At 52.8% G+C, this 25,899-nt stretch overlaps 2 protein-coding genes across 10 annotated transcripts in view; one reads left to right on the top strand and one right to left on the bottom strand.

The window, feature by feature from the left end:
- DRC3 (dynein regulatory complex subunit 3) overlaps positions 1-8,143 on the top strand; it is a 33,887-nt gene extending 25,744 nt beyond the window's left edge. For 3 of the 7 annotated variants that reach the window (XM_007080772.3, XM_007080771.3, XM_042966537.1), the window contains exons 11-14: positions 732-802; positions 2,630-2,753; positions 7,411-7,542; positions 7,855-8,143. In XM_007080772.3, coding sequence (XP_007080834.2) covers positions 732-802; positions 2,630-2,753; positions 7,411-7,542; positions 7,855-7,968 — 441 coding nt within the window. In that variant the 3' untranslated portion in view covers positions 7,969-8,143. Of the gene's footprint in view, positions 1-731; positions 803-2,629; positions 2,754-2,991; positions 3,532-4,570; positions 4,815-7,410; positions 7,543-7,854 lie in introns of those variants that run through there. The other 4 variants (XM_042966541.1, XM_042966538.1, XM_042966540.1 and 1 more) reach the window with 4 other exon arrangements.
- A 1,064-nt stretch (positions 8,144-9,207) lies between these two features.
- Positions 9,208-25,839, bottom strand: ATPAF2 (ATP synthase mitochondrial F1 complex assembly factor 2). Of its 3 annotated transcripts, XM_042965947.1 has the most exons (9): positions 25,489-25,839; positions 15,820-15,864; positions 15,407-15,552; positions 14,797-14,894; positions 13,344-13,424; positions 12,020-12,132; positions 11,373-11,488; positions 10,837-11,060; positions 9,479-9,566 (listed from the first exon to the last, which is right to left on the bottom strand). In XM_042965947.1, the coding sequence occupies exons 1-8, from the start codon at positions 25,619-25,621 to the stop codon at positions 10,860-10,862; spliced, it is 933 nt and encodes a 310-aa protein (XP_042821881.1). In that variant the 5' UTR covers positions 25,622-25,839; the 3' UTR covers positions 9,479-9,566; positions 10,837-10,859. The 3 variants fall into 3 exon arrangements, with proteins under 3 accessions (XP_042821883.1, XP_042821880.1, XP_042821881.1); XM_042965949.1 differs by lacking the exon at positions 10,837-11,060 and having other exon boundaries at positions 9,208-9,566; positions 25,489-25,829; XM_042965946.1 differs by lacking the exons at positions 10,837-11,060; positions 25,489-25,839 and adding an exon at positions 18,668-18,941 and having other exon boundaries at positions 9,208-9,566.
- Positions 25,840-25,899: the final 60 nt, after the last annotated feature.

Genomic DNA, 25,899 nt, shown 5'->3' with positions numbered 1-25,899 from the left:
AGTGCAGCGTGCCTCGGAGAGAGGTGGTAGGCATGCAGACAGCCACACTGATGGTGACAGGTCTGGGGCAGCAGCCAGCATCACCAAGGCACCTGGCAAAGCATTTCGTGTGAAGTAACTCATTTAAACTTCACAACTCCATGAGACGGGGACTACAAAGGAAACCCATTTCATAGATGAGGATGTTGAGCCCCAAGGACATTAAACACAGTGGTGGAGCTGGGACACTGATCCAGGCAGTCTCTCAGCAACTCTCTCCCCTGTTTCTCTGGAAGTGATGGATAGATGCCATCATCGAGAAGCCCAAAGGAAGGGGGTTAGCTCTATGTGTGTCCGTGAGGGTTACGGGGGGTGGGACCCGGACAAGTATTCCTGGCAAGGGGACCAGCACGTGCAAAGGCCCGGAGGAAGCTTTGCATTAAACCTTGTGGGGGAGTGAGTAAGGTGAAATGGCTGGGGAGTAATGCAGCTGTGAGAAAGAGGTCAGGAGAGAGGGCCATTCATAGGCATCTACCTGGGAAGGTCAGGGTGGTTGGTCTTTACCCTGAAGGTCTGTGATTAAAACACCTGTAAGTGCTTTTACAGTTAAACAGTAAAAGTTAAACTGTAAAAAGTTAAACTGTAAAAGTCAAAACACTGCTAAGTTCTAAGGAGTGCCTTTTGCTCTGATGATAGGTCAGTCAAGTTCATGTCTAAATATTCATGTTAACTGTGCTCTTTATCATTTCCAGGAGACTATAAACATGTTTGAAAGGAACATCATGGACTTGGTGGCACTCTTTATTGAAAACGTCCAAAGCCTATATCCTTTTCCCAGATGACCCTCCATGGGGAGACGCTACTGGCTCGTGGGGTTATCCTGGCCCACACCTGGGCTCCCCCTGCCTCCAGGGGAGCCAGAGGAGAAGCACCTGCATTTTATTTTTTATTTTATTTTTTTTTAATGTTTATTTATTTTTGAGAGACAGACAGAGACAGAGCACGAGTTGGGTAGGGGCAGAGAGAGAGGGAGACACAGAATCCGAAGCAGGCTCCAGGTTCTGAGCTGTCGGCGCAGAACCCGACGCGGGGCTCGAACTCATGACCTGTGAGATCATGACCTGAGCTGGAGTCGGCCGCTCAACCAACTGAGCCACCCAGGCGCCCCAGCACCTGCATTTTAAACAAAAGGCAGAAAAGGGTTAAGGCTTTTTCACCAACTAAGCAGGATGCAAATAAGTGGTCCCCTTCCAGGTAGCCACCTTTGGGGTCACACCTACCCCCTCCCACTGCCACCAGGGCCCTAAACATGTCGGCAGAGATGGCCAAAAAGTTCGTACTTTAGAATACTTCACTTTTTGCCAGAAATACCTGAGCCCCAGTCTGATGTACAGAAAGATCTATACCTGTACCAAGATGATATCCACCCCATCACAGGACCCCATTTAGTGGGAATCTCGACCTGTGACGTTAGAGGAATAGAAATCCTCTAGTTTGTCACCACAGAAAAAGCTCACCTTCAAAAGATGGAGATTTGGCAACTACTTGGAATGTTCAAAGAATGTTCCACAGGGCCTGAGGGAGTTTCCCATCTCTCAGAACGATGGTGCCTTGTTAGCGTAAGGGTTTGGATACCTACCAGGCTTGCTGTGTGGGGCCCCATCGATTGCAGTATAAGGCCTGGCATATTTGTTCTCAAAGGAGGGATGTTCACGGAGAGACCACACCCCAGAATCCCTGTCTGCTTCCTATGTCGCAGGTACACACACCCTGGGAGTGGGACAGATACTGACAAATCATTTAGAATGAGATCGTCGGGTTAAATGTCAGGGTTAGAGCATTTAGGGCATGACCAACCTTTCTGCTACCTGAATTCAGGGCCCTGCCGTGTAGGGGACAAACTGCTATGCTCTACCCCAGAAGTAACCTCCTAGTCCTACCTTTCTGGGTCCACAGTCGTGCAAGGAGACAGAGTTACGGAGGCAGTAAGTGAGCAGCCCACACAGAGATCAGGGCCAGGAGCCTCCCTGAGGGAGGGTCCACTGAGAACCTGAGCGTGGGCCAGAGGGACAAGGCAGAAAAGTGGGGAGGACGTCCCAGGCAGAAGAGGCAGCCTGTGCAAAGGCCTTGAGGATGGGTCACAGAGATCCAGGTTCAAGACGGGGTCTTTAGGCCACAAGAGAGAGTGGGAAGTTCCTGGAGAGCCATAGCATGGGAGGGATGAGGTCCGGTTACCTATGTTTAAGAGCGTGCTGGCTGCTGTTGGGAGAAAAGGCTAGAGCGGAAAGACCAGCTCTTTGCTGTCCAGTCAGGAGGCGGTGGCAGGGAGAGAGGTGTTGGATGGAGAGGCTCTGAGAGAACCCAGCGCCAAGGGTCAGTGGTGAGCAGGTGTGTGAGTGTTGTTTGGTGGGGGGGAGTGGGGATCAGGATGGCCCTGGGATTTCGTGCATGTGTACCACTGGCTGTGAAGGAGGTGATGCATTGGCACCTCCAGGTGTGCCCCTCCACCCTTCAAAGTCCGTTCTTGCCTGGAGGAAACGGCCCCGCCCTCTGAGGGTCTGCAGACGTGCGGTTTGAGGGTCTGAGGGTCTGAGGGCGGGGACGCGCCTGGCCTGCTCCGATCCCTGGCCTTTGCTTAACTTGCCTGCACGATGGCTCAGTGCCGGGACCTGGAGAACCACCACCACGAGAAGCTCCTGGAGATCTCCATCAATACCCTGGAGAAGATACTGAAGGGTGAGCTGGACGAGGACCTGCCCTACGACGTGTGCGCTGTGAGCACTGTGGGCGGGGCTGTGGCTGCGGTGGGCGGGGCTCGGGCACAGTGGGCCCGCAGAAGGTGGTGGGCGGGGCTGACACCCCCCCTCCCCCGCCCCCACCGCTCCCCCAAGGCTGACTGGCACAGAAGCCAGACAGATGCGGTGGGGCCGGCTCTGTGGCTCTGGTAAGGCTGAAAGCCTCCCGGAGCCTCAGCTTCCCCACCTGCAGAAGGGACAATGATGCCCTTTGCAGGGTGGTTGGCAGATGAAATAGGCCAACAGATAGAACAACCTTGGGTGCTCAGTGGGGCCCGACTAAAGAGGAACTCATGATAATGAAGTGGCTTCAACTTACCAACAGGTTGGTTTCCAAAAGGTCGTTTCTGCGGGGCTTCTGGCAGTTTCCAAGAGAGGCAGTTGCAAATAGAGGTTAAGTTCTGAGATTTCCCCCGCAGGTTTTCCTAACCCTTGAGTGTCTGCGATGGGCAGCACCGTTTCTGATCCGGCATGTCGCCCCTCCCACCCTCTACCAGCACTGTTGGAGATGCATAGTCCCAGATCAGCCGTCTGCCAGAGCTCGTGGGTCTGCTCACCTAGGGCGCTCCCTGAGTCCCCTGCGTTGGGGTCCAGTGGTGGCGCTTGTCTCATCCGCATTTACCACCCAGTCAAGCCACATTGTCCTTTGCGGGGACCACGGGCCTCCTCACTGCCCTCCTACAGGCTGTCCTCCAGGCGGCAGCCAGAGAGCCTTGGAAAACCACATCATTTTGTGCCTTTGCACAACGGCTCTAACGCTCTAACGGCCTCCCGTGACCCTTGGAGTAAGCACTTCGCTGCAGTGCACCAGACCCTCACGCCTGGCCCGCCTGCATCAGCGGCCTCCTCCCCTCGCGCCCTTGCTCCCCGCCTCGCTCCTTTCGTTTGATATTCCACCCAGCAGACACGCCCTTCCCTCAGGTCTCCAGGTGTCTGGCTCGTCCTTGTTCAGCTCTCCGCTCAAATGGCAGCTCCTTGGAGGGGCCTTCCCTCGTCACTTCCCTGGAGAATCTCCGTCTCTCTATCACACACCCCGTCCGTCGTTGTCAGAGCGCTTCTTACGATTTCAGGCTCTCGCGCTTGTGTTGATTCGCTTCTGTGACCATTCACAGCAGATACAGGCTCGCAGGGAAGGCAGGGGTGGCATCTTCTCGAGCACGTACCTCCCCGGTGCCAGCGAGGGCGCCCGGCACGGCTGCCGCAGCTCAGCCCAAGTGCCGGGAGTTCTCCAAGCCCCGCTCTGTCGGTGCTGGCTGAGTCCCGCAGACAGAGACTGGCAGTCCCGACGCCCACAGCCTCTGTCCAGGGCAGAGACAAACACCTAGCTCAGTGGCACAGGGGCGGGGCCTCCCCAAATACCTGCCAACTGCTGTTGTTGACCAGACACAAGAAGATGTCATTTTCCCTGAGCCCTGAAATAACGCTGCCCCCAAGAGCCCACTCTGCTATCCCCCGGATGGACCACCGAGGGAGGGGTCATGCCGTTCCCTCACGGCATGGCTCCCAGGTCCGTGACACCTCGTGGGTGCAGGAACGAAAAATCCCTCCCTAATAACGGAGACGCACAGAAAAAGGGCCCCCGAAACTCAGTGGCCCCGAAACAAGCAGGCTGGACTGTCGGCAGGGGGGAGAAAGGGGTGCCCTGACTGTAAAAAGTAACAATAACAACAAACAGCTGACATTTACCGAGGGCCTCCCGGGGGCCAGCTGTCTGAGAAGCCCCACGCAACGTATTTGCTCTTTCAATCTCCGCATCAACACGGTAAAATGGGTACCATTACGGTTCCCTTTTACAGATGAAAAAACTGAGGCACCGAGAGGAGAGTAACCTGCCCAAGGACACGCAGCGTAGAAGTGGTAGAGTTGATCTGAACACAGGCAAGTGTGATTCAGAGCCTGTAGCAAGACAGGGACGTACCCAAGAAAGGATCTGGCTTCTCTTATCTAATTATCAGTGAGCATATCACGGTTCAAAGTCCCACCGATGACGTTGTTTATCTCTTTAAAACTCCTCTCATCCAGTTGAGTGATTGTGATCAGCTCTTGCCGAAGTTCGGGCCAAATCTGTCTTTTGAAGTCCTTCACTGCTTTGGAAGGAAAGGCAGAAGGCGCGTGCGTGCTCCAGGAGCAAGCCTGGAGGGAGGGGGCGGGAGGGGCGCTGGAGCCACAGCTGCCCGGGGCGAGGTCAGCGTGGCGGCAAGCACACGCCGCTGCTCCCCTCCACCGGGGCCGAGGGCACTCAGCCTCGTGCTGCGATGAGCCACGGCCACGTTTAGGGGGCAGAAGGAGGTCAGACTCGCTCCGGGGCTCTGAACAGCCGTGTGGCGTCTAGCTACGAGGGGCCGCGAGGGGAATCTGGAATACTCTACCCCTAAGAAGTATTCTGAGAGGGCAAACTGATACAGCCATCACCCCAGTTACTCCAGGACACCCGAGGTCCAGAAACAACTTGCATTTTAATTTTTGAAAATGTTTGCTTATTTATTTTGAGAGAGAGAGAGAGCACGTGCGCACGTGTGCACACAGAAGAGCACAAGCAGGGGAGGAGCAGAGAGAGGGAGAGAGAGAATCCCAAGCAGGCTCCATGCTGTCAGCACACAGCCCGACACGGGCTCAAACGCACGAACTGCAAGGCCATGACCTGAGCTGAAATCAAGTCGGATGCTCAACTGACTGAGCCACTCAGGCGTCCTGCAACTTGCATTTCAAAATCCTTTCTTTAAACCAGATTCCTTTGGTTTCTATTCTACAAATGCCACAATTCTTCATGACCGGTTCTAACTTCATCAGTTTCTAAGCAGACTTTTACTTCCACAGTTCCCGAAGCATATTCTACACATCCAAACTCAGAGGGTGGGGGGGACGACGTCTCCCCTTGGCTTAGAGACGTGCTACGGCCCATTTTTGTATAAGGTTTGTTTATTTTTGAGAGAGCGCAAGCAGGGGGAGAGGCGGAGGTGGGGGCGGGGGGGCAGACAGAGGATCCAAAGCGGGATCTGTGCAGACATCAGAGAGCCAATGAGGGGTTCAAACTCATGAGCCGTGAGATCACGACCCGGGCCAAAGTTGGAAGCTTAACAGACTGAGCCACCCAGGGGCCCCTGACCCATTTTTCAAAACCACCAGGAACATCTTGTGATGAGTGAGTGTGGCTGTAGCTACTTCTAGGTCATCAGGACATGCTCCAGGACAGGCTGCCTCAAGCTGACAGGCTGGAAGGGCGTACACATCTTTGAGCCCTTCCCAGAGTCTGGCCTGGGAGCCTCTGTGCACAGAGGAACATCTTGATAACTTCTTGTCATTTCTCCCATGTAGCCGTGCTAGCCGGTCCCCCAGGTGCCCATTCCCTGCCTCAGCTAGCCGGGCTTTTCTACATGGGATTCTATGGAAAACCACCAACCCACAAGGTGTTCACAGGCATTACTCTGAAAAGAAGCCTGTGGCCAAATAAACTGGCAAACCAAGAGGAACAAAGTGAAAAGGGTTTATACTTTCCAGAGCCTTCTCTGGAAAAATGTTGTGCGCCCTGTGAAATTCAGGAGGGGCCTAGGGTGTGCAAGGCTTTCCCCAATGTATTCGACCAAAGAAAAAGTTTTTTATCTCAAGATTCCATAGAACATATTTTTGGAGACTATTAAGTTAACCACTACTAGATTACAGAAAATAAAACAAGTATTTATCTGCTCTACAACGTAGAACATTCAGGTCCCCTGCCTTACACAAAGTACCTTCCTTCAAAGTGGAGGCGACTGTTGGCTAAGGCTTTGGAAGCCTTGCCCTACTCTGGGAAATGATTCCACCTGATTTTCAACAAGAGCTATAGTGTGGACACCTAAAACCGGCCAGGCCTGGTAAGGGGTGGTCATTTTCAACAACTTTTAAAACATTTTTTTTAAACACTTTTTATGAGAGACAGCACAAGTGGGGTCGGGGCAGAGAGAGAGAGGGAGACTCGGAATTCGAAGCAGGCTCGGGGCTCCAAGTTGTCAGCACAGAGCCCGATACGGGGCTCGGACCCATGAACCACGAGACCATGACCTGAGCCGAAGTTGGACGCTTAACCGACTGAGCCACCCAGGCGCCCCGTTTTTCGACGACTTTTTAGAAGGCAGAAAACAAGGTCGGGAACAAGAAGGCAGGAGACCCCAAGTGTACTCCAAGGTTCAATCTGGCTAACATGAGGGGCAATGGAGAGACAACATGGGGCGCAGAGGCATCGATTTACAGGGCCCTCTGTCCTCAGAGCAGCCTGGAGACCCCTCAGCCAGACTCACGCTTCCCACCTGACCAGCCGGTTTCAGGCGAGTCAGACTTGGGGGCAAGCAAGAGAGAACCACTGTGAGAGCAGACGTCCTGAGTGAGGTTCCCTGAAGAAAACACACTCCCAACTAGCATTGCAAAGTCAACGCCATGGCGGGCCCTTTCCCCATAACATTCCGCGCCGCTCGGGTCTAGGGGGCGTTGTCCCTGGAAGGTGGGCTGTGACACGAAGGTGGGTTCTCCACTGGGCGCTGAGCAGCTGCCTCCACTAGCCAGGGGACACTCAGCTGGTTTTCTCTGTGGCCCTCTTTGTGCCGGGGCGGGGGTGGGGGGTGGTAACGAGACACACGCTCCCTTGACCTTTCTCGCTCACCAGCTTTTTGTCGACAAAGACACGATCGTTAATGCTGTTGGGACGTCGCATGACCTCCACCTCCTGAAGATCGACAATCGAGAAGATGAGCTGGTGACGCGGACCAACTCTTGGTGCTCACACTTAGTGGACGCGGTGAGTGAACGCGCGTCACGTACGCACTGTGCCCATGTCTCTAGCTACCGGCCGGAGAGAAAGGGGAACTCTTTCCCCGGTAGCATAGACTCTTTGCAATAAGAAATAAAGTAGGACTTTAAAAACCCCCGTGCTAACCCGTCCTAACTCCTGCCTCAAAGACACAGATAAGTGGATCGAGGAGGCTTTAAAGTAAATGCGGATGGAACTATGCACATTTCCAAGAACGATTTCCTTTCCCCCAAATCGGACTCAGAGAACATAAGCGAGTTCTCTGACTTAAGGACCTCGGGCTTTGGGTTCACCCCTCAGATCCACAAGGATGAGATCATGAGGAACCGCAGGCGCGTGAAGGAGATCCATCAGTACGTCGACCACGTACAGAACGAGCTGGACAACCTGGAATGCAGCGAGATCATAGATTAGGGCCGCGCCAGCCCAGACGGTTCTTCCCGATACAGCCCTCAGCCCAAGGGCACACTCACGCGACCGACAGCCTCAGAAGCGTTTCCGGGAATTTCTCAACCCAGAACCCTCCTAACCCCATTCTTCCCCCACCCCTGGGAAGGGTAGAGAAAAATAAAGAATTATGTCATCTTTTCTCCGGTCTTTAAAAAAATAATCAGAATTCCCGTTCGTTCCTGAGCAGGAGAAACAGTCCAAGACAAACAACTGGCCGGCCTACTGAGAGCGACCTCTTGAGGGGGCTGCCAGTGAGCCAGGAGACTCTTGGCCAGGGCCCGGTGACAGCTGTGTGCCCACCGTTTCTGACGCGCCCAGGGCAGGCTGCCGGCAGTAGGCGGAGGAGGCCGACGTGGTCTGAGCCCTTCTCTCCTCGTGCTGAGGAGTGACGCCGGAGGCCGCAGACCCCAGCATAGCCCTGGGGCCTGGGCCAGCCCCCCAAGGCAGAGGCCGTGGCTCCCTGTGGCTCTAAGGTTGGCTGCGGGGACCAGAGTACCCTCTGGAGGTTAAGGGCACGGGCTGGACCTCCCCCATCACCTCTGCAGCCTGAGCTTCGTCTATGAGGTGGGGGTACGACAACAGTGCCTCCTCTGAGCACGGTCAAGGGGGTCAGGGAGGGCACGTGGAAAGTGTGGAGAAGCACCCCCTCCATGAGGGGGGTGATGCCAGCTTATTACTCGGGTACCAGGACAGGCGGCTCAGACTCTTTCACTGCCCAAACTCTCGGATCCTTCCTGCTTCCCTTGCACTGGGTCCTGGCACCAGGAGACCGCACCTGCCACCCAGGGCAGAGCAAGTGGCCAGGTCGGGAGGACACGGAGGGCTCCTGGAAGCAGGACACAAGTCAGGTGGCCTTGCCCTGCCTGCCTGGGCTTTTAAAACAACGCCGATTTTCTATTTTCGAGAGTAAATTATTTCTTCTAAAATACCAGGAACAGAAATAACCAGCTTAGAACAAAAAGGACTCAGTTTCAAAAGACGGTTTGATTAAAAACCGGGGGTGGGGGCGGGGGGGAGTCTTCAGGCCGAGGGCTGCACAGAGTTGTGTGTTGACGTGATTTCCCCAATTGCGTGAGGCTCCCGGCCACGGGCGGCAAATATCAAAACGTGCCGTGGGAGGGAAGCTGTCTGACCTTGGTGAAACCCAGACACGACAAGAGGGACGGAGAAAAGTGGAGGTGCAAATGAAAACAGGCCTCCACATTTCCAGGGCAGAGAAATATTTAATAAAATCAGGTTGGGAGGAAGTCACTGGTTTGCTTGGCCGGCTCGCTGGCTGCCGGCCGGGGCGGGGGCACCCAGCTTGGACTGGAGCTGACCTCGACAGCCACTCCGGGTCCTGGGGGCATCTCGGGGCAGCGCCGAGCTGGGGCGTCTGTGGCCGTGCGTGCAGCCTCTGTCCCGCTGGGGCTGCCCGCCCCGCCTCACTGCCGCAGGAGCTTGTGTTTCACCGTGGCGCTCTCGGAACAGAGGTGGACGAAGAGGGTGCCGGCGGCCGTGCGCGCCCGCAGCTCCCGGAGCTCGTAGCCATGGGCCCACTCGATGTTGCCCCACTTCTGGATCTGAGGGGAGGACGTGACATGCCGCTGGGTGACCGGCCAAGGGTCCGCCTGCCGACCGGCCAGAGCCACATTCCACCCCAATAGCTGGGGTGGGGGGACCAGACTGGGCCCCCATCTTGCCAAAACGCGAGACCCCCACGGGGGAGGCGGCAGGTGAGGACACGCAGGTGGGCAGAGCAGGCAGCCGTGCTGACGGGGTGCGGACGGTTTGGGAGGGGTGCCGTCCAGGTCCAGGGCCCAGAGGCACCCACTGCCACAAATGCCACGTGCATCTCCCCCCAAGGGGGCCCAACCCGAATGCCATCCTCCTCCCACAAGGAGGCTGGTGGGAGGCAGCCTGGAAAATGTCATCCTCTGCAAGCTGCCTCGCTGGGCTGGGCTGCAAGTGCCCCCCGCCTCCCCCCCCCCCCCCCCCCCCAGTGTGGGTGGGATAAATAAATCAACCAAGGCCACATGGTCGCTTCAGTTCCGACTCCCCGGGGGTGCTGCAGAAACCTGTGCTCTGCACGCTGGAGCCGACTTGCGGATTGTCTCCGGGGCTCTAACAACTGCAGGGGAGAAGCCGAGACACGCAGTGTGGCCATCCAGATGTCAGCGGGACTCCAGCCAGGCCCTGCTGGCTCCTCCCTGGCCACAGGCCCAGCTGCCCCAGCCCATCCAGGAACTCGGGATCTGTCACGCCACACGAGCTACTGGGATCTTTGGGCAGCCCGGTCAACGTGGACAACTGTGATCTGTCGTCTGAAGACTTTACACCTTTGGAGAGGCCTCCATACGTAACCCAGGTAACCCCGTTTTGTGGCAGATCGAACCTAGTTCAGAGACTGATGGCCTGGCTCGGGTGCCACCATCAAATGCAGAGCCCAGAACAGAGGGCAGGTTTCCTGGCGCCCCCCCCCCCCCACCTCCCAAAGCCCTCACACCCCCACACATCACTCCCTGCCTGTTTAATTGTTTCTAGCTGGCCTCTTTTGCGACAGAGAAACAGTTTTTACCCCTGGCATTTTTCTGAGCAGATGACTAGACGGGCTTGGGAAATAATGTCATTACAAAAGGGTTTTCATCATGCTAGGAGCCGATTTGTAATAGCAATTAACCTTCTGAGGTTGGAAAGAAAGCAGTAAAAAGACTGCAGAGAACGCCATAATTCTCAGAGTTAAAAAATGCAAATGACAGTGTAGCGAAACCATATTAATTTCAAACCCACTAAATGAAAACTTATGTACAAACAGCAGCCACCCGTGTTTGCTCTGCCAGCCAGATGACCCACCGTGTGAGTCAGGGCGCCAAGGCTCAGCTTAGCCTCTGTGTGAGCACGAACGTGGCTCCTAGTCCTGTTCGCGGGGCCCGTTCTTCGGGGCCCAGGCAGACGACCTTGATCTGCCTGTGAACCTCTATCTGTAGATAGTGGGGAAGGCCTGGAGTCACCCAGACCTGGCTCCAAACCCTGGCTCCAGCATTTTCCGGGGGTGGGACCCATGCCTCAGTTTCCTCCTGTGTAAAAAAGGGATAACGGCAGCCCCCACCTGGCCAGGTTGTTCAGAAGAGGTGAGGCGTGAGGGGAGAGCTAAGCATAGTGTTAGAACACAGTGGGAGCCCTCCCTGCCCTTATTTTGTGTTATTATTTCTTGACAATACTTTCATCGGCCCTTAGTTTTGATTTCTGGATGTACATGAAAGTAGCCGAAGGCCAAATCGACATAAGAACGTTTTAGATGGGCTAGCTCCCACCCCCAGTTAATCTGAGTCAGGGAGAGGAGAGGTAAGGCCCTGAGGTACCCCACCTCGGGCCGCTGGCTGCCTCACCTGGTACTCCTCCTCCAGGCGTGACAGCAGCACGGCCTGCTCCACTGTCAGGCGCCGGTCAATCAGGCCCAAGGTCAACACCATGGACTTGAGCTGGGTCACCACAAACTCAATCCCTGCGGGGATGCAAGCCAGGTCAGGATCCAGGGCCCGCCCCACCCCAAAACAGGGCAGTCACTGGACCTACACTTTGTGAGTCCCTGCAGCCCTAGAGAGGTACAAAAGCGCGACCTGGGGGAGAAAGGTCACAGGGGACGTGCGCTTTGCGGTCGGCTCTGTATTCTTTCCCCGCTCTTCTCAGACAGCCCTCTGGTTTCCCTCGGGGGTGTGATCCCACTTCCGCTCCTGCCCAGGGTGGGCACGGGACCTGAACGGAAGCCGTCAAGAGAGCTCCACCCTCTGCCCAGTGACTGGTTTGCGGATGGCCACGTGACTGGAGCCGGGCCAATGAGATCCGAAGTTGAGATGCCTGAAGAGGAGAAAGCCAACCTTCTCCTGGGAGGGTGGGGAGCCTGCTGTCCCCCTTGGACTGAGTAGAAGGGTTAGCATCGCGGCCGCCCCCTAGAGTGCCCCTGTGACACTCTGGGCTTCGGATGCCTATGCCCATCAGGCCGCCCTCCCAGGCCCGTAGGAAGCACCTCAAATACCTTGTAGGGCCCACATGTTGTAAGAGGCCAGGTGGCTGGTGAGCACTTCCCGAGTCCTGGCTGGGATGCTGGGCCCCATTATGCTGGTGGAGGAGCCGATCTCCACGTCGTATCTGAAAGGAAAACGCTTCGCCGTGTCCTATTGCGTTGAAGCTGGCTTCAACAATGACACATTTTCAAGAACGGTCATAACTATATAAGGCACAGGAGAAACATAATGGAGTAAAGGCAATTTTTGTCATTTTCTTTCATACGTAACTCATTTTTCCTGTTGGTTTAGAAATATTCTTGCCGAAATTTCTAATAGCAACACCGTGAATGGCCAGGTTGTTTTGTAAACCATTAAGGATGAGAATCTCAAGTGCCACAGAAGGCGGATAATTTTGTACCAGAGCAAAGATCTCCAGGCACCTACGCTGTCGTTATATTTCATTAAACTCTGCAGTGACACCGTGCCTTCAGAGCTCTTACACAATGCTGTAGTGGTTACGTTTTATGGGATCCTTTAGTGCAGCGGCCGTGCCTTTTACTATAAAACCCAAGGATACCCGGCACACTGTGGGCATTCAGGAAACGCGTACAAATGAGACTGCCCGACATCACTTTGGTGAAAAATGGCTTGCCAAAAACAACTCTGTGTACGCTTACAAAATACTACGGTCAGAGCAGTACCGTGGTAGGAGCCCTTCCAAACTCCCCCGGAATGAAATGAAATTGAATTCATGTTGCCACCCCATCAACAGTTTGTTCAACTTTGCACAAAAGGACCTTTCTGCTAAGGAACCATGCTGGGTATCGTCAATTCCTAGAAGCCTTACATTCACAGGATAAACGTTACCAGACTCGTCCTCACGTGCGTACGTATCCCATACGCCGTTTTCGGATTTAGTTTTAATGGTACAGCACTCGTGGCCATGATAAAGACGGTTACTGCCCAGACCTGAGTATTTACCGTGTACCAAGCGGGATACTGGGCATCACTTTGTTTGCTCCTCACAATACACTAAGAGGTGGGGATTATGAGGACCACTCACAGACAAGGAAGCTCAGAGAGCTCACGGCACTAGCCGCGGGGTCACGCAGCCAACCGTGGCAGAGCTGGGGCTCCATCCCTACGTCCAGCACCGCACGAACGGACGGCAGGTGCTTGGTGCGTGGTGGCTGATACTGACTTGAGGAGCACTTTTTCCCAAGGTGCCCAGTCCCGTCCCTAAACGTGCGAGAGGTGCTGAATTCCACGGATCAATTAGCCAAGGGCTTTGGTGGTCCGGCGTGCCCCCTGACCGCACCAGCCTGCCCAACACTGTGGGGCCGCGCCTCTTACCTTTCTTCGGCCCATTCGATGATCGGGTCCCACTCGTTCCTTTGAAGTTCCACTAATGTCGCTGGCTCATCCACCCTGTAGCTAATTCATTGCAAAAATCGCCTTCGTTACTAAAAAAGTACAATTCTTTCACTCAGTGACAGACGATGGAAAAACACAAAAGGCCACCGCAAAAAACCTCTCCACTCAATTCCCCCCGCCCAGCCCTACCAGTCCTTCCCGAAAGCAGTAGTTCTCAAAGTGTAGCCTTGGGGCCAGCAGCAGAGCATCACCTCAAAACCCGATAGAAATGCCAGTTCTCTGGCCCCACCCCCCCACCTATGGAAAGCAGAAGCTTGAGGGGTGGAGACCAGCAATCTGTGTTTTAACAAGCCCTCTAGGGGATTCTAATGTAACCTTGGGTTTGAGAACCACTGTCCTAAATGTCCCCGGTCATCTGACAGGCCAAGGCTTGCAACGCGGTCAATGCCATTCTGAACACTAACACCGCACCCCCAGATCCACAGGATGCTGATCCTAGGATGATCAGGATCCTGGGATGCTGTGCCAGAAGCTCAGTCACTGCGTCCCTACCTACCCTAACCCTTCCGAGAGACCGTGCCCCTGGCCACAAATTGCCCGTGGGCACCTCGTGAGCCCACACGCTCCTGGCTACACATGCAGCTGCTGGCTCGGATGCCTGACGCCACGTGGTGCCACTTATTGTGACAAAGAGACCCAGAAATGGGAGTCGGCTGAGGGGAGCTGCGCGGCAAGGCCTCACGGGGCGGGAAGACGAGGGGACACCCCGGAAGGCCACCGTGCGGCGTGAGCAGAAGGGAGAAGAGACACCGTGAGTGCGCAGGAAAATGGGCCGCTGCGATGATCAGGCTGTGGGACAGCTCAGGATTCTAGAGCATTTGGGCTGGCCGACACGTGCCGCTCAAGCACTTCTGTCCTTCCCCAGCTTGCCTCCAACACCACCGCCCAGTTAGCTAAAGAACACTGGCACGGGAGGGAGGATTCAGAAGTGGAAGCAGCCAGCTCCCGAGAACGAGTGACCGTCTCCGGGTCCAAGCTGACGAGTGAGAACAACCATGCCTACGTGAGAGTGTGCCGGTGGCCACAGGTCCAGCATCGAACGCCCCACCGGGAGTTGGCCAGTGACCCCCTTGGTCCTGGAGCCCGTGAGAGTTACATATGCTACCCCACCCCGGCCCGGACAAAAGGACAGCTGCTGGGCTGCAGAAAGGAACGCCCGGGGCTCTGACACTGGTGTATCCCGAGGAGCCCTCCCTCCCAGGGATGCGCAGGGCGGGCGGCTAAGTGGTGATGTCAAGCAGACCGCCTCCCTGCCCTCTGAGATAAAGGAAAAGGGTCTGCGTCTTCCGCTGATAACTGTCTGGGCAAATGAGGCAAACAGCCCAAGGGACCCACTCGGTCCAAGGGGAATGCCCATCTAAATGTCAATTACCAGATGGTGTCGGTGTCCAGAAACTTCACAGCCGCCTGGATCAGCTGGTCCTTGTTTCGCTGGGTAGGGTTGTCTAGAGACGTGTTGCACAATGTGGTCTGAATCAGGAGGCAAAAAGCCCCGTCACCACCACTGGGCCCAGGCAAAAAGCACCGCGTCCCAGGGGACACTGCCTCCAACCACAGCAACACGGAGAACCAGACAGCACCGCCCAGGAAGTGCTGGAGCCAAAGCGAAGCCCCCGGCCCCATGTGTCCCCACAACTCCAGCTGTAGCACATCTACCGAGAGCTCCGTGCCACACGCTGTGTGTGACAGCCCGTGGGCCCGTGGGATTCTCACAGCAGCCCCGGGAGTAATGAAGCTGCCCGGGTCTCGTGCTCTCCACTACCAGGCTCTGCTCTATGTAATTGAATCCTTATGACATCCTTGTTCTGAGCAGGGGGACTGCAGCGGGCCAGACCAGCAGGGGAAGGGTCAGCACGCTCAAGGAGGCGAGTGTGGCTGGAGTCCACCCCTGAGGGCCTCATCTGAATTTGGAAAAGACTCTCAATTTTTGCCAGGTACCCTAGGAAGCCAGCAGTCGGGGTATACGTTCGTGAACTTGTTACCAGGTGCATGGTGTAGAACTTGATGGTGTCCTGCTGGGAGTCCCATTCAGTGGCCACTGCGATGGCCAGGGCCTCGCTGGGGACGGTAAAGAGCTTGGCTTGGGGAGTTTTCAGCTTCCTGTGGTCCAGGTTTATCTCAAAGCCACCTTGAAAGATCAAATGAAAACCTCTCAGGGATTGTTAAGGGGAATCGAGTGACCATTCCTATATTTAGCTACTTGAATTGGTGCAGACAAAGACAACTCTGAGTCCCTTCACGGAGGGCTTACAGAAACCTATCCAACAAAAGCGCGAAGGGTAATCTCACTGCTGAAACCGGCTAGAGATGAAAAATGTTTCTACCCATTCACAGAAAAAAAAAGAAAAAAAAAAAAAAGAAAGAAAGAGAGGCAGTCAAAACTTCAGACACTCACCTTCACCCTGTGTGATGCTGACATTCTGATAAAACCTCTTCCTTTCTGTAAAAAAAGATTTTTCAAAAAGGCAGTTTAAAATAACGTTGAGACGGCTCAGGAAGTGACAAGACCAGCTAGTGTCATTACTGCTAATGCTGATTGATTGGCTTGATTTTCATATCACTATTCAAGGTCTGCCCTACTCTACGCGGCATAATCAACAGCTTCTGATTAAAGTTGGAAGGAGGAGGGCATGCACTCTCCAGGGATGAGGGAGGAACAGGACATACTGGTCATGCCCCCGCCAGCCCCCGAGCCCAGGAATAGTCTGATCACGAAGCATTGCAAAGCTGCAGACTGTCTGACGTGACAGATTTTTCCAGCACTTTGTGCTTTAACGTCTAAGCATGCTCCTCCCCCGACACCACCCCCACCAGCACTGCCCCCATGCCAGAACAACGTGCTCCCATCCAAAGATCGTATCTGAATGTGGTAAAGCCCGAGATCCATTTTGGGCAAGGGTCTGATGCCTCTAAGTAGGCAAGAGAGGAAAGCCAGTGTGGACGTACGTGTGCACGTGTGTGGTAAGGGGAGATCCCAGGAGCATTTCTCATCCTCTCTATCCAATTAATTAACCTAATTAACCAGCTTGCCTGTGTATTCAACAAGAACTCCAGGCAATTCCTTTTTTTTTTTTTTTTTTACTTAATTTTTTTTAATGTTTATTCATTTTTGAGAGAGAGAGAGACAGAGTATGAGCGGGGGAGGGGTAGAGAGAGAGGGAGACACAGGATCCGAGTTGTCAGCACAGAGCCTGATGTGGGGCTCGAGCCCATGAACCGTAAGATCATGACCTGAACTGAAGTCGGATGCTTAACTGACTGAGCCACCCAGGTGCCCCTCCAAGCATTTCCTTTAAGAATGGGGAAACAGGAGTGCCTGGGTAGCTCGGTCGGTTAAGCATCTGACTCTTGATTTTGGCCCAGGCCGTGATCTCACAGTTTCATGAGTTCAAGGCCCATATTGGGTTCTGCGCTGACAGCACAGAGCCTGCTCTGGATTCTCTGCCCCTTCCCCTCTCATGTGCCGTCTAGCTCAAAATAAACTTTAAAAAAGTGGGGTGGGGGGGGGGGAGAGGAATATGTGTCCTATGATATGTGAAAATAACTTGAATAAAATCTTGTATGAAAATGTAAACAAATCCCCCCTCTTCTACTTGGAGGGCTTAAAAACCAAGAGGGCGTCATAGGAATTATGCAGATTCCTTCAGCTAATAAGGAACAAGTAGGTCACATTTTGGGAGCTAAAAACCGTAACCCATTCTTAACCTTTGTTAGCACAAAACCTTGACTCTTTCATTCGTTCCTGCTGTTCCATATTTACTGGGTGCTAAAAACCTTCAGAGTCCATTAGTGAAGTTACTTGTTGGAAATAACAATGCAGCATGCGGAGGAGGGAACTCATTAGTTTTTAATGCTTTTTAAACTTCTTTTAGTGCTTAAAAAAAAAAAAAAAAAGCGAACCAAACATAAATTAAAATGAATTCAGGGGTGCCTGGGTGGCTCAGTGAGTTAAGCATCTGACTTTGGCTCAGGTCGTGATCTCACAGTTCGTGAGTTCAAGCCCCGTGTCAGGCTCTGTGCTGTCAGCTGAGCCTGGAGCCTTCTTCGGATTCTGTGTCTCCCTCTCCCTCTGCCCCTCCACGGTTCACACTCTGTCTCTCTCTCTCTCAAAAATAAATACACATTAAAAAGAATTAATTCAAACAGACTATGAAAATCAGGAGAGCTTCGTTTGTGCATGGCGGGGTGGGGGTGGGGTGGGGTGGGGTGGGGAGGTAAAACGGAGGCAGAGTATCCGGTCTTCCTCCAAACGTGGTATTTTCAGGTTTCCCACGACCCATCAGTTTTTCCCAAATTTCGTGTTCTATCATTGATGCTTCATGTCCAAACTGCATGTCCACAGTCACGCTTTTACTAAAGCCCAACGGGTTTCCCACTTCCAAAAACCGTATGCCTACCAGGTGCCAGGCACTATTCTAGGTACGTGGGATAAAACCATGAATAAAAATGACAAAAATCCCTGTCTTTATGGAGTCTGAACACTTAAAAAATAAATAATGTGGCAGGCAGGGTCTGGCCACCGAGATGCTCCTGCATTATTATGGCCCGAGTTACCACCTTTCCCTGAAACGATAAGTGATTCTCTCACACATTTGACTCCAAGACAGAAAGTCTGCGCCATCATGGTGCTTTCAAATGCCCCTATTTCACGTGTCACGTTCGGGTAGCAGATGAAACACGAACCTGGAGGCCTCCTTGCATAGGTCTGGAGGCACCCGGACCACATCCAGTATGTTCTCCAATGCCTGAGCTGGGCAACAAGTCTAAAGCCAGGCCAGACAGGAAGTGGGAAGAGATCTGAAAGCTGACTCATCACCAGTGGGGGAAGGATCTGCCCCCATCGGCAGGAAGCGCCACCAGAGAGCATTCTAGCACACAGCGTGACACAGCCCCGGGAAGTGGGCCCGAGAGACCTGGACTTGGGGCAGAAACCGACAGCACAGGCTGAACCTTCCAAAGCTGGCAGGACAGTGAGGTTTCCCACGAGGGAAGTCTTTTTTTTCTCTGCTTTGCTGGTCAGGCTTTGGTTCCTCTGTCCTGGCCAGGTCCCCCTCTGTATCTGATTCAGAAAACTGGAAGGGAGTGGGAAGGCTAGAAGGGCAAGGTTGGGTTAACCCAAATCGCTCAAAGCAGCAGTAAGCCATGCAGAAAGAGACGACAGCCCTGGGCGAAAGGGGCACAAAGTCTGCCGGGCTTCAGGACAGGGCAGGCCCATGTGCGGCGTGTTTTAAACACGTGCTCACCTGAACGCAGTGGACACGCGGAGGGGCAAACTTCAGGCTTAGAACAAACTTCCAGTGAGTACCGACCCTGTTCCAGGAAGGGGAATAAGACCTGGGGGTCAGAATCAAAGCTCACCCCTGCTCTCAAGGCACTTCCTGTCTGCTGGGCAGCTGAACGCGAATCCAGCCAAACAGTAAAGTGATTTTGAAGGCCCAAGTACAAGGAACACTGGAAACACACACAAACACACGCACACACACCAGGAGAGCCTAATCTCATCTCATCGCGGGCTAAAGGAAGACCTCCAGGCAGTCAGATTTCATCTGAGACCTGATGGAGAGGCAGGAGTTGGCCAGTCTGCACTGATGGATTCTTTTCTCAGAGGGGGGGGGTGGGGGTGTGTGTGGAAGGAATTTCCAGCAGAAGAAACTGCTTACAGGAAGGTCTTTGGCCTCATGAGAGCATGAGAATTTGGAGAACTAACAAGATGGTCAGAAGGACAAGAACGTAGCTATCCTACAGAGGATGGTTCGAGATGCCCAGAGAGGGTGGTGAGGGCCGGATCTGGGGGAGGGGGCTGGGTAGGTCACAGTACGGAGGCAGAGGGAGCCAAGTTAGAGGTTCACATAGGAAAACAAAGCCAGGATCTGGAAAACTAATTTGGTGGAATCCATGCCCCCCAACAATGTCAAAGATGGAGGTTCTTCACCTGAACCCTCAAAGGTCTTGGGTCACGTAAAATAAATCGTGAGACCAGGGACCTCTGAAGCACCCATATTCTCAGTGAACACAGGACTAGCTGTCAGCAACAGGGACCTCATCTTTAAAGATGAAATTAACACCTAAGCCTTGTAGGAGCACACAGAACTTGGGTCTGTTCTCAGTATGAATCGCTCTCTTTACAGAACATCGGTTTCAGTGGCAAAAACACGGTCGGTGCCTTTTACACGTGGACTATGTAGATATGAAGACAGGTATGTGAACAAGTATTGAATTTTAAAAGCTAGCCCCAAGAAAATAGGCTATATACCCAGAGAAGCAGCGAGCGACTTTAAAAACCTGCTCATGTGATGAGTGACTTGGAAATTAATGACCATCAGGTTCTTCTCCTATGAGGTCATTTCAATCCATAAAAAGAAACAGGCCTGTTGGGGGCTCAGTCGGTTAAGTGCCTGGCTCTTGATTTCAGCTCAGGTCATGATCTCACAGTTCCTGGGTTCGAACCCCGTGTCGGGCTACATGCTGACAGTACTGAGCCTGCTTGGGAGTCTCTCTCTCTGCTCCTCCCCCACGTGCACGTGCACATATACACTCTCTCTCAAAATAAATAAACTTGAAAAAAGAAAGAAAGAAAGAAACAGGCTGTTTTCTGTGTCCCTTCTCCTACATTCCTCCTCCTGTCCTAGGCTTCATGGACCAGGGAGCAATCTTTCTACCAGCCTCAATTTTTGCCAGGCCTTTGCTTTGGAAAGACTCAAAGCTTCAGAACTACAATTCCCACAGTGCAGCAAGAACAGAGGAAGTGCCCTCTGGAAGGTCTCAACACCTTTATCTTTTTAAACAGTGCCATCTGGTGGGCCTGAAGCCTTAAAGCTAGATTCTGACTTCGGGCATGACTCCATCCATAATCCTAGGGCGGCTCCAGACCATCTATTTCAGAACTGACAGCCTGAAAATAAAAAAGACAACCCAACTAAAAAATGGTCAAAGGATCTGAATAGACATCTCTCCACTAAAGAAAAGGTACACAAATTAGCACATGAAAAGATGCTGGACTTCATCACCATCAGGAAAACGCAAAGCAAAAGTGGGAGAAACCACTTTGTAACCACTGGGATGGCTATAATTAAAAACAGGTAATGACAAAAGTTGACAAGGATGTGGCCAAATTGGGACCTTCACGCAGGGCTGGTGGAAACGTAAGCTGGTACGGACACCTTGGGAAAGTGTAGCAGTTCTTCAAAAAGTCAGTTACCAGTTGACCAACAATTCTACTCTTCAGATATGTGTCTATGAGAAATGAAAACATACACCCACGGGGCACCTGGGTGGCTCAGGCGGTTAAGCGTCCGACTTCAGCTCAGGTCACGATCTCGTGGTTCGTGAGTTCGAGCCCCGCGTCGGGCCCTGGGCTGATGGCTCGGAGCCTGGAGCCTGCTTCCGATTCTGTGTCTCCCTCTCTCTCTGCCCCTCCCCCGTTCATGCTCTGTCTCTCTCTGTCCCCCAAATAAATAAACGTTAAAAAAAAAAATTAAAAAAAAAAAACATACACCCACATAAAAAGTTGTACACACACACAACTTGTACACAAATGTTTAGAGCAGCATTTGGAATAGCCAAACGATGTTAACAACCCAGACGTTCATCAGGAGATGGATGGAGAAATAAGATGTGATATGGCCATACAACTGAATATTACTCAGCTATGAAAAACACGAGGGTACTGATACATGCTACAACTTGGATAAATAAACCTTGAAAACAGTCTAAATGAAAAAAGAGCCTGCCCCCAAAAAGACTGCATTCCATTTATGAAATGTCCAAACTAGGGAAATCTACAGAGACAGGAAGTAGAATAGTGGTTATCTAGGGCTAGAGGGATAGGGAGGGAAGGAAAAGGTGATGGCTAAAGGGCACAGGGCTTCTTTTGGGGGTGATAAAAATGTTCGAGAACCATGGTGATGGCTGTACAACTCTGTGAGGATACTAGAAACCACAGCATTCTACATTTTAAATGAGTGAATTGTAAGTGAATTGTCTCTCCATAAAGCTGTTAAAAAAAAAATTTCTTCAGGGTTGGGGTGCCTGGGTAGCTTAGTCAGTTGGGCATCTGGCTCTTGATTTCGGCTCAGGGCATGATCTCATGGTTCGTGGGACTGAGCCCCACCTCGGGGTCTGCAATGGCAGCACAGAGCCTGCTTAGGGTTCTCTCTCTCTCTCTCTCTCTCTCTCTCTCTCCCCCCCCCCCCCCCCACAAATAAATAAACTTTAAAAACTCTTCAGGGCAAATACATCTGCCATAGCAATTAATGTAAATGAGCTAAATCACTAAACACGTTTTTTTCCCAATTGCTCTAGCATCCTGAGGAGGGGTTGGCCAACTTTTCCCATAAAGAGCCAGAGTAAATATTTTAGGCTTGGCGGGCCATATGGTCTCTGTTGCAATTAGTCAGCTCTGCAGTGAAAGTAGCCTTAGATTATACGAAAATGAATGAGGATGGCGGTGTTCCAATAAAACTTTATTTACAAAAACAGGTGGCAGGCTGGGGGCTCTGTCTACAGAATCTCCCGCAACCCAACACAGCCGCTCTATAAAGGCAGGGCAAGTAATGCCTCTGAGGTGGTAGAGATTCTGAGAAGCTAAATGACTTGTCCGGGTGACAATTTAAATTTTTTTTTAAATGTTTATTTATTTTTGACAGAGAGTGAGAGAGAGAGAGCGTGAGCGGGGGAGGGGCAGAGAGAGAGAGAGGGAGACACAGAATCCGAAGCAGGCTCCAGGCTCTGAGCTGTCAGCACAGAGCCTGACGCGGGGCTCGAACTCACAGACCGCGAGATCACGACCTGAGCCGAAGTCGGACGCTCAACCGACTGAGCCACCCAGGACACCAGCCTGGACTTTTCCTGGGCATGGCACTCAGCCAGACAAGCAGCCTCTCCGGAACACCTTCCCCCTCTATAAAGAGCTGGTGGGTCGCGGACAAGCAGTATAGAGCTGGACCACCCCACACCCTCACACAGGTCTCCTTGCTGCAAAATCTCCTCCAACACCCCAGGGACCCTTTCCCAAACCCCTCCTCTCCTTCTGACACCCTTCAGCGGCACTGCCACTCCCAAGGAGCCAAGTTCAATCTGCTTGCCAACCAAGTCTTCGTGGAGAAGTCCCCCACCTGGGTTTACTATTCCGCCATCCCAGAGACTCACGGAATCTCAAACCGGTAATGTCTTTGCAGTGCACTCATTGGCCTGGTTTCAGGTACCTCCCTCCCACCGGGCTTCATTCTTTCATTCCTATTTTCTTTCATGTTTGACTAACTACCACGAGCCAGATACTTCCAAGAGCCTAAACTAGTAAAGTATGCAGTAGAAAGGAAGCAGAGACGGTGGGTTGTGGGCCACCATAGTGGCAGGTGGCATCCACGAGTCTAAATCAACCCTCTGCCTGTGCCAATTTAAGTGAACTCCTGAATGTGTCCCTTTGCTTGTATCATTATCTTCCCGGGATATTGTAAAGGAAACTCTCGTTTTCCTTTACACATTCACACAGACACCCTGTACTCCAAATGCGTGGGGGTTTTGCCACCCATCAACTCTGTGACACCAGTGGGTGTCCTACAATTCAATTCAGTTCTGACGGTATCTGCCTGGAGATAGCATCGGATCCCAGAAGGGCTCAGTCCCACAAGACTGCATTCCCCGGCTCCCTGCAGATGGCAAATGCAAGCCCAGATGGTCGGTCTCCTATGCTGCTGACCTACTGGCTATAAATCAGAGGTTCCCACGATCCCTCCAATTAGCCAGAGTAGCTCATAGCACTCAGAAAAAAAAGATTTTACTTACTAGATTACTAGCTTATTATGAAAGGATACAACTCGGGAACAGCCGCACAAAGAGATGTACAGGGCAAGCTATGGGGGAAAGGGTATGGGGCTTCCGTAGCATCGCTACGTGTTCACCAACCCAGAGGCTCTCTGAACCCCACAGTTCAGGGATTTTATGGAGGCTTCATTATATGGGCATGATTAATTAAATCACAGGCCATTAGTGATCAAATCAATCTCCCGCCCTTCTCCCCTCCCCAGAGGTCCGGGGGTGGAACTGAGAGTACCGAAACTCTAATCTTGCGGTCGGTTCCCCTGGCAACCAGCCCCCCCACCCCCTCAGGTGCTTTCCAAAAGCCACCTCATTAACATAACCTCAGGTGTGGTTGAAAGGGCCTTAAGAATAAAACACTCCTTCCGGATTTTGTATCTCTGAGGCTATTTTAGGACAAGAGACCAAATATCGTAACAAAAGCTTCTTCCGTAGCTCTTATTGCTTAGTAATTACGAGGGTTTTAAGAGATGCGTGCCAGGAACTGCAGGAAAACCAAATACAAACAGTTGATCTTTGAACAACATGGGTTTGAACCGCGCAGATCCACTTATACCTAGATTTTTTTTTTTTTACAGTACAGTACTGTACATGTTATTTTCTCTTATGATTCTATTATAATTTTCCTAATAACATTCTTTAATCCAGCTTACTTTAAGGATACTGAATATAATACGTATAACATAGCAAATGGGCGTTCATCTACTGTTCGTGTTATGCCTAAGGTTTCTGGTCAACAGTAGGTTATTAGTAGTTCAGTTTTGGGGGAATCAAAGTTACATGTGAATTTTTGCTGGTGGGGGTTGTGCTGGTGCCCCTAACCCATATGTTGTTCAATGGCCAACTGTATATTTCTCCTTATAGCTCATAACATCACAGATGCCCTTCCCTCTTTACTGGCTCTTCATGGCCCACGTCCAGGCCTTTCAACGTGGACCCTGGCAGGTAAAAAAGCTCAGCTCCTTGCTGCATCCAACTCTCTCCATTTGCATAAAATTATGAAACTTAACAGAAGGATCCTCGAAGGCAACCTAGTCCTTCAACTCACAGAGGAAAATGAGGCCCAAAGGAAGCAGTCTCGTGCCCAATATCACACGGTACCTCACAGGTTCAGCCAGCATTAAACCCCAGACCTGTACTTCTGCCACAATGCCAAACTATCTTAGAGTTCTAGATTTTCTAAAGCAGGCAGCATTACAGCAAGGTTCCTCACACTCTGCTGTCATCTCTGAACTTGTTCTAGCCACCAACACTCTTCCTCCTCCTCTCCACTGAACTTCTACTCATCTGTCAAGACTCAGCTGAAACGTCCTTTCATCCAAGACCCTTTCTAGAGCCTCAAAATCCCCGAGGTGGAAACAGGTGCTTCTTTATGTTCTCCCAGCTTCCTTGTATTTCCCTTATCACAAAATACTACACACTATTGCTTAATCAGACTATTATAGCCTGCAGTTGACAGTGAACATCATTAGAGGGAGACCACGACTGCCTGGAAGGCCACCGTGCCTCCAGCTCTCAGCACAGAAAAACTAACTGAATGAAAAGAGAGTGTTACTACTCTTCACTCATTTAAGGCAGTCACTCCCACTCTTTCCCTAAAAATTGTCCCCAGAAGCAGTGACAAAGCCACTACCTTCTTCTAGGCCTTATCAGTCAGAAGTAGAGGAAGGAGGCATCGGGGTCAACTCCTTAGCAGAAATGGCAGGGATCGTGGTAGGCCAGTGGGAGGGAGGGCCAGGAAACCTGCAGAGAAACTGGCCGGGATGGAAGATGAATGCCGACCGAATGCCCCGGTTCCAGGGTCCTTCTGTGCCCAGCCATCGGGACACAGAAAACAGGCCAATCTTTGCCCTCCACAAACTTCTCAGGGTCTGCTCTGTGACCTTGGTGTAGTCCTGATCCAGAACCCAAATTTCCCTGTCTGAAAAGAATGCCATCTGCTTTCCTTACTGGAAAGTAAAACCATAAGCGCTGAGAAAAGCTGCACGTGCCAAATGACCCTCAAGCGGTCTGCCCTTGCCTGCGCTTCTATTCGCCCTCCCCCCATGACCCTCAAGCGGTCTGCCCTTGCCTGCGCTTCTATTCGCCCTCCCCCCACCCCCATCTGTAGCAGGACCCGAAAGCACTGCGTAACTTCATGAGCCTGCACCCTTCCTCGGTTACCCTGCCCTGCACAGCCGAACCCCTCGGCCCACCTTAGCCCGGCTCGATCCCTGGCCAAAAGTGAACCTGCTCTGACCTCCCTCACCTGTTGGGGGGGCATAGGCCCGGGCAGGGGACAGGGGGTTTGGCCCCGGCCGCACGGAGGCGGTGAGGGCACCCCGAGGCTGGTTCAGGAGGCGGCGCCCCGCGTCCCGCAGCCGGAGGCAGCTCCTCCACATCGCGCCCGAGAGCCTGGGAGGACGACCCGCGCGAAACCTGAGAGCAGGAAGCCGAGTGAAGGGATCCCCAAGCCGCACGCTCGGGCTGTACGGAAACCGCTCACCGCCTCCCCAGAGCCCTCAGCCTCCCCTGGACGCCGCCATCTTCCGCTTGACACCAGCGGCGCGCCGTCGCTCCGGCGCGCCTCCTGCGCACACCCCCAGTCAATCAGCATCACAAACGCACCTCGCCCCGCCCCCTCCACGCCGCGCCTCGGGATGAAGACTACAAGTCCCAG

This window comes from Panthera tigris, chromosome E1 (genome assembly GCF_018350195.1).
Source record: "Panthera tigris isolate Pti1 chromosome E1, P.tigris_Pti1_mat1.1, whole genome shotgun sequence".
NCBI lineage: Eukaryota > Metazoa > Chordata > Mammalia > Carnivora > Felidae > Panthera > Panthera tigris.
Note: the sequence above shows the minus strand (reverse complement) of the source record. Positions and strands in the feature narration are given on the sequence as shown.

What these genes read in the sequence shown, in the direction of transcription:
- ATPAF2 (XM_042965946.1), bottom strand. Translation starts at nt 18,926, where the DNA reads ATGAGATTAGGCTCTCCTGGTGTGTGTGCGTGTGTTTGTGTGTGTTTC. An exon ending in AGTTCTACACCATGCACCTG is followed by an intron (nt 14,895 to 15,406) that starts GTAACAAGTTCA and finishes CTCCTGATTCAG; the next exon opens with ACCACATTGTGCAACACGTC. An exon ending in CTGGACACCGACACCATCTG is followed by an intron (nt 13,425 to 14,796) that starts GTAATTGACATT and finishes GCAATGAATTAG; the next exon opens with CTACAGGGTGGATGAGCCAG.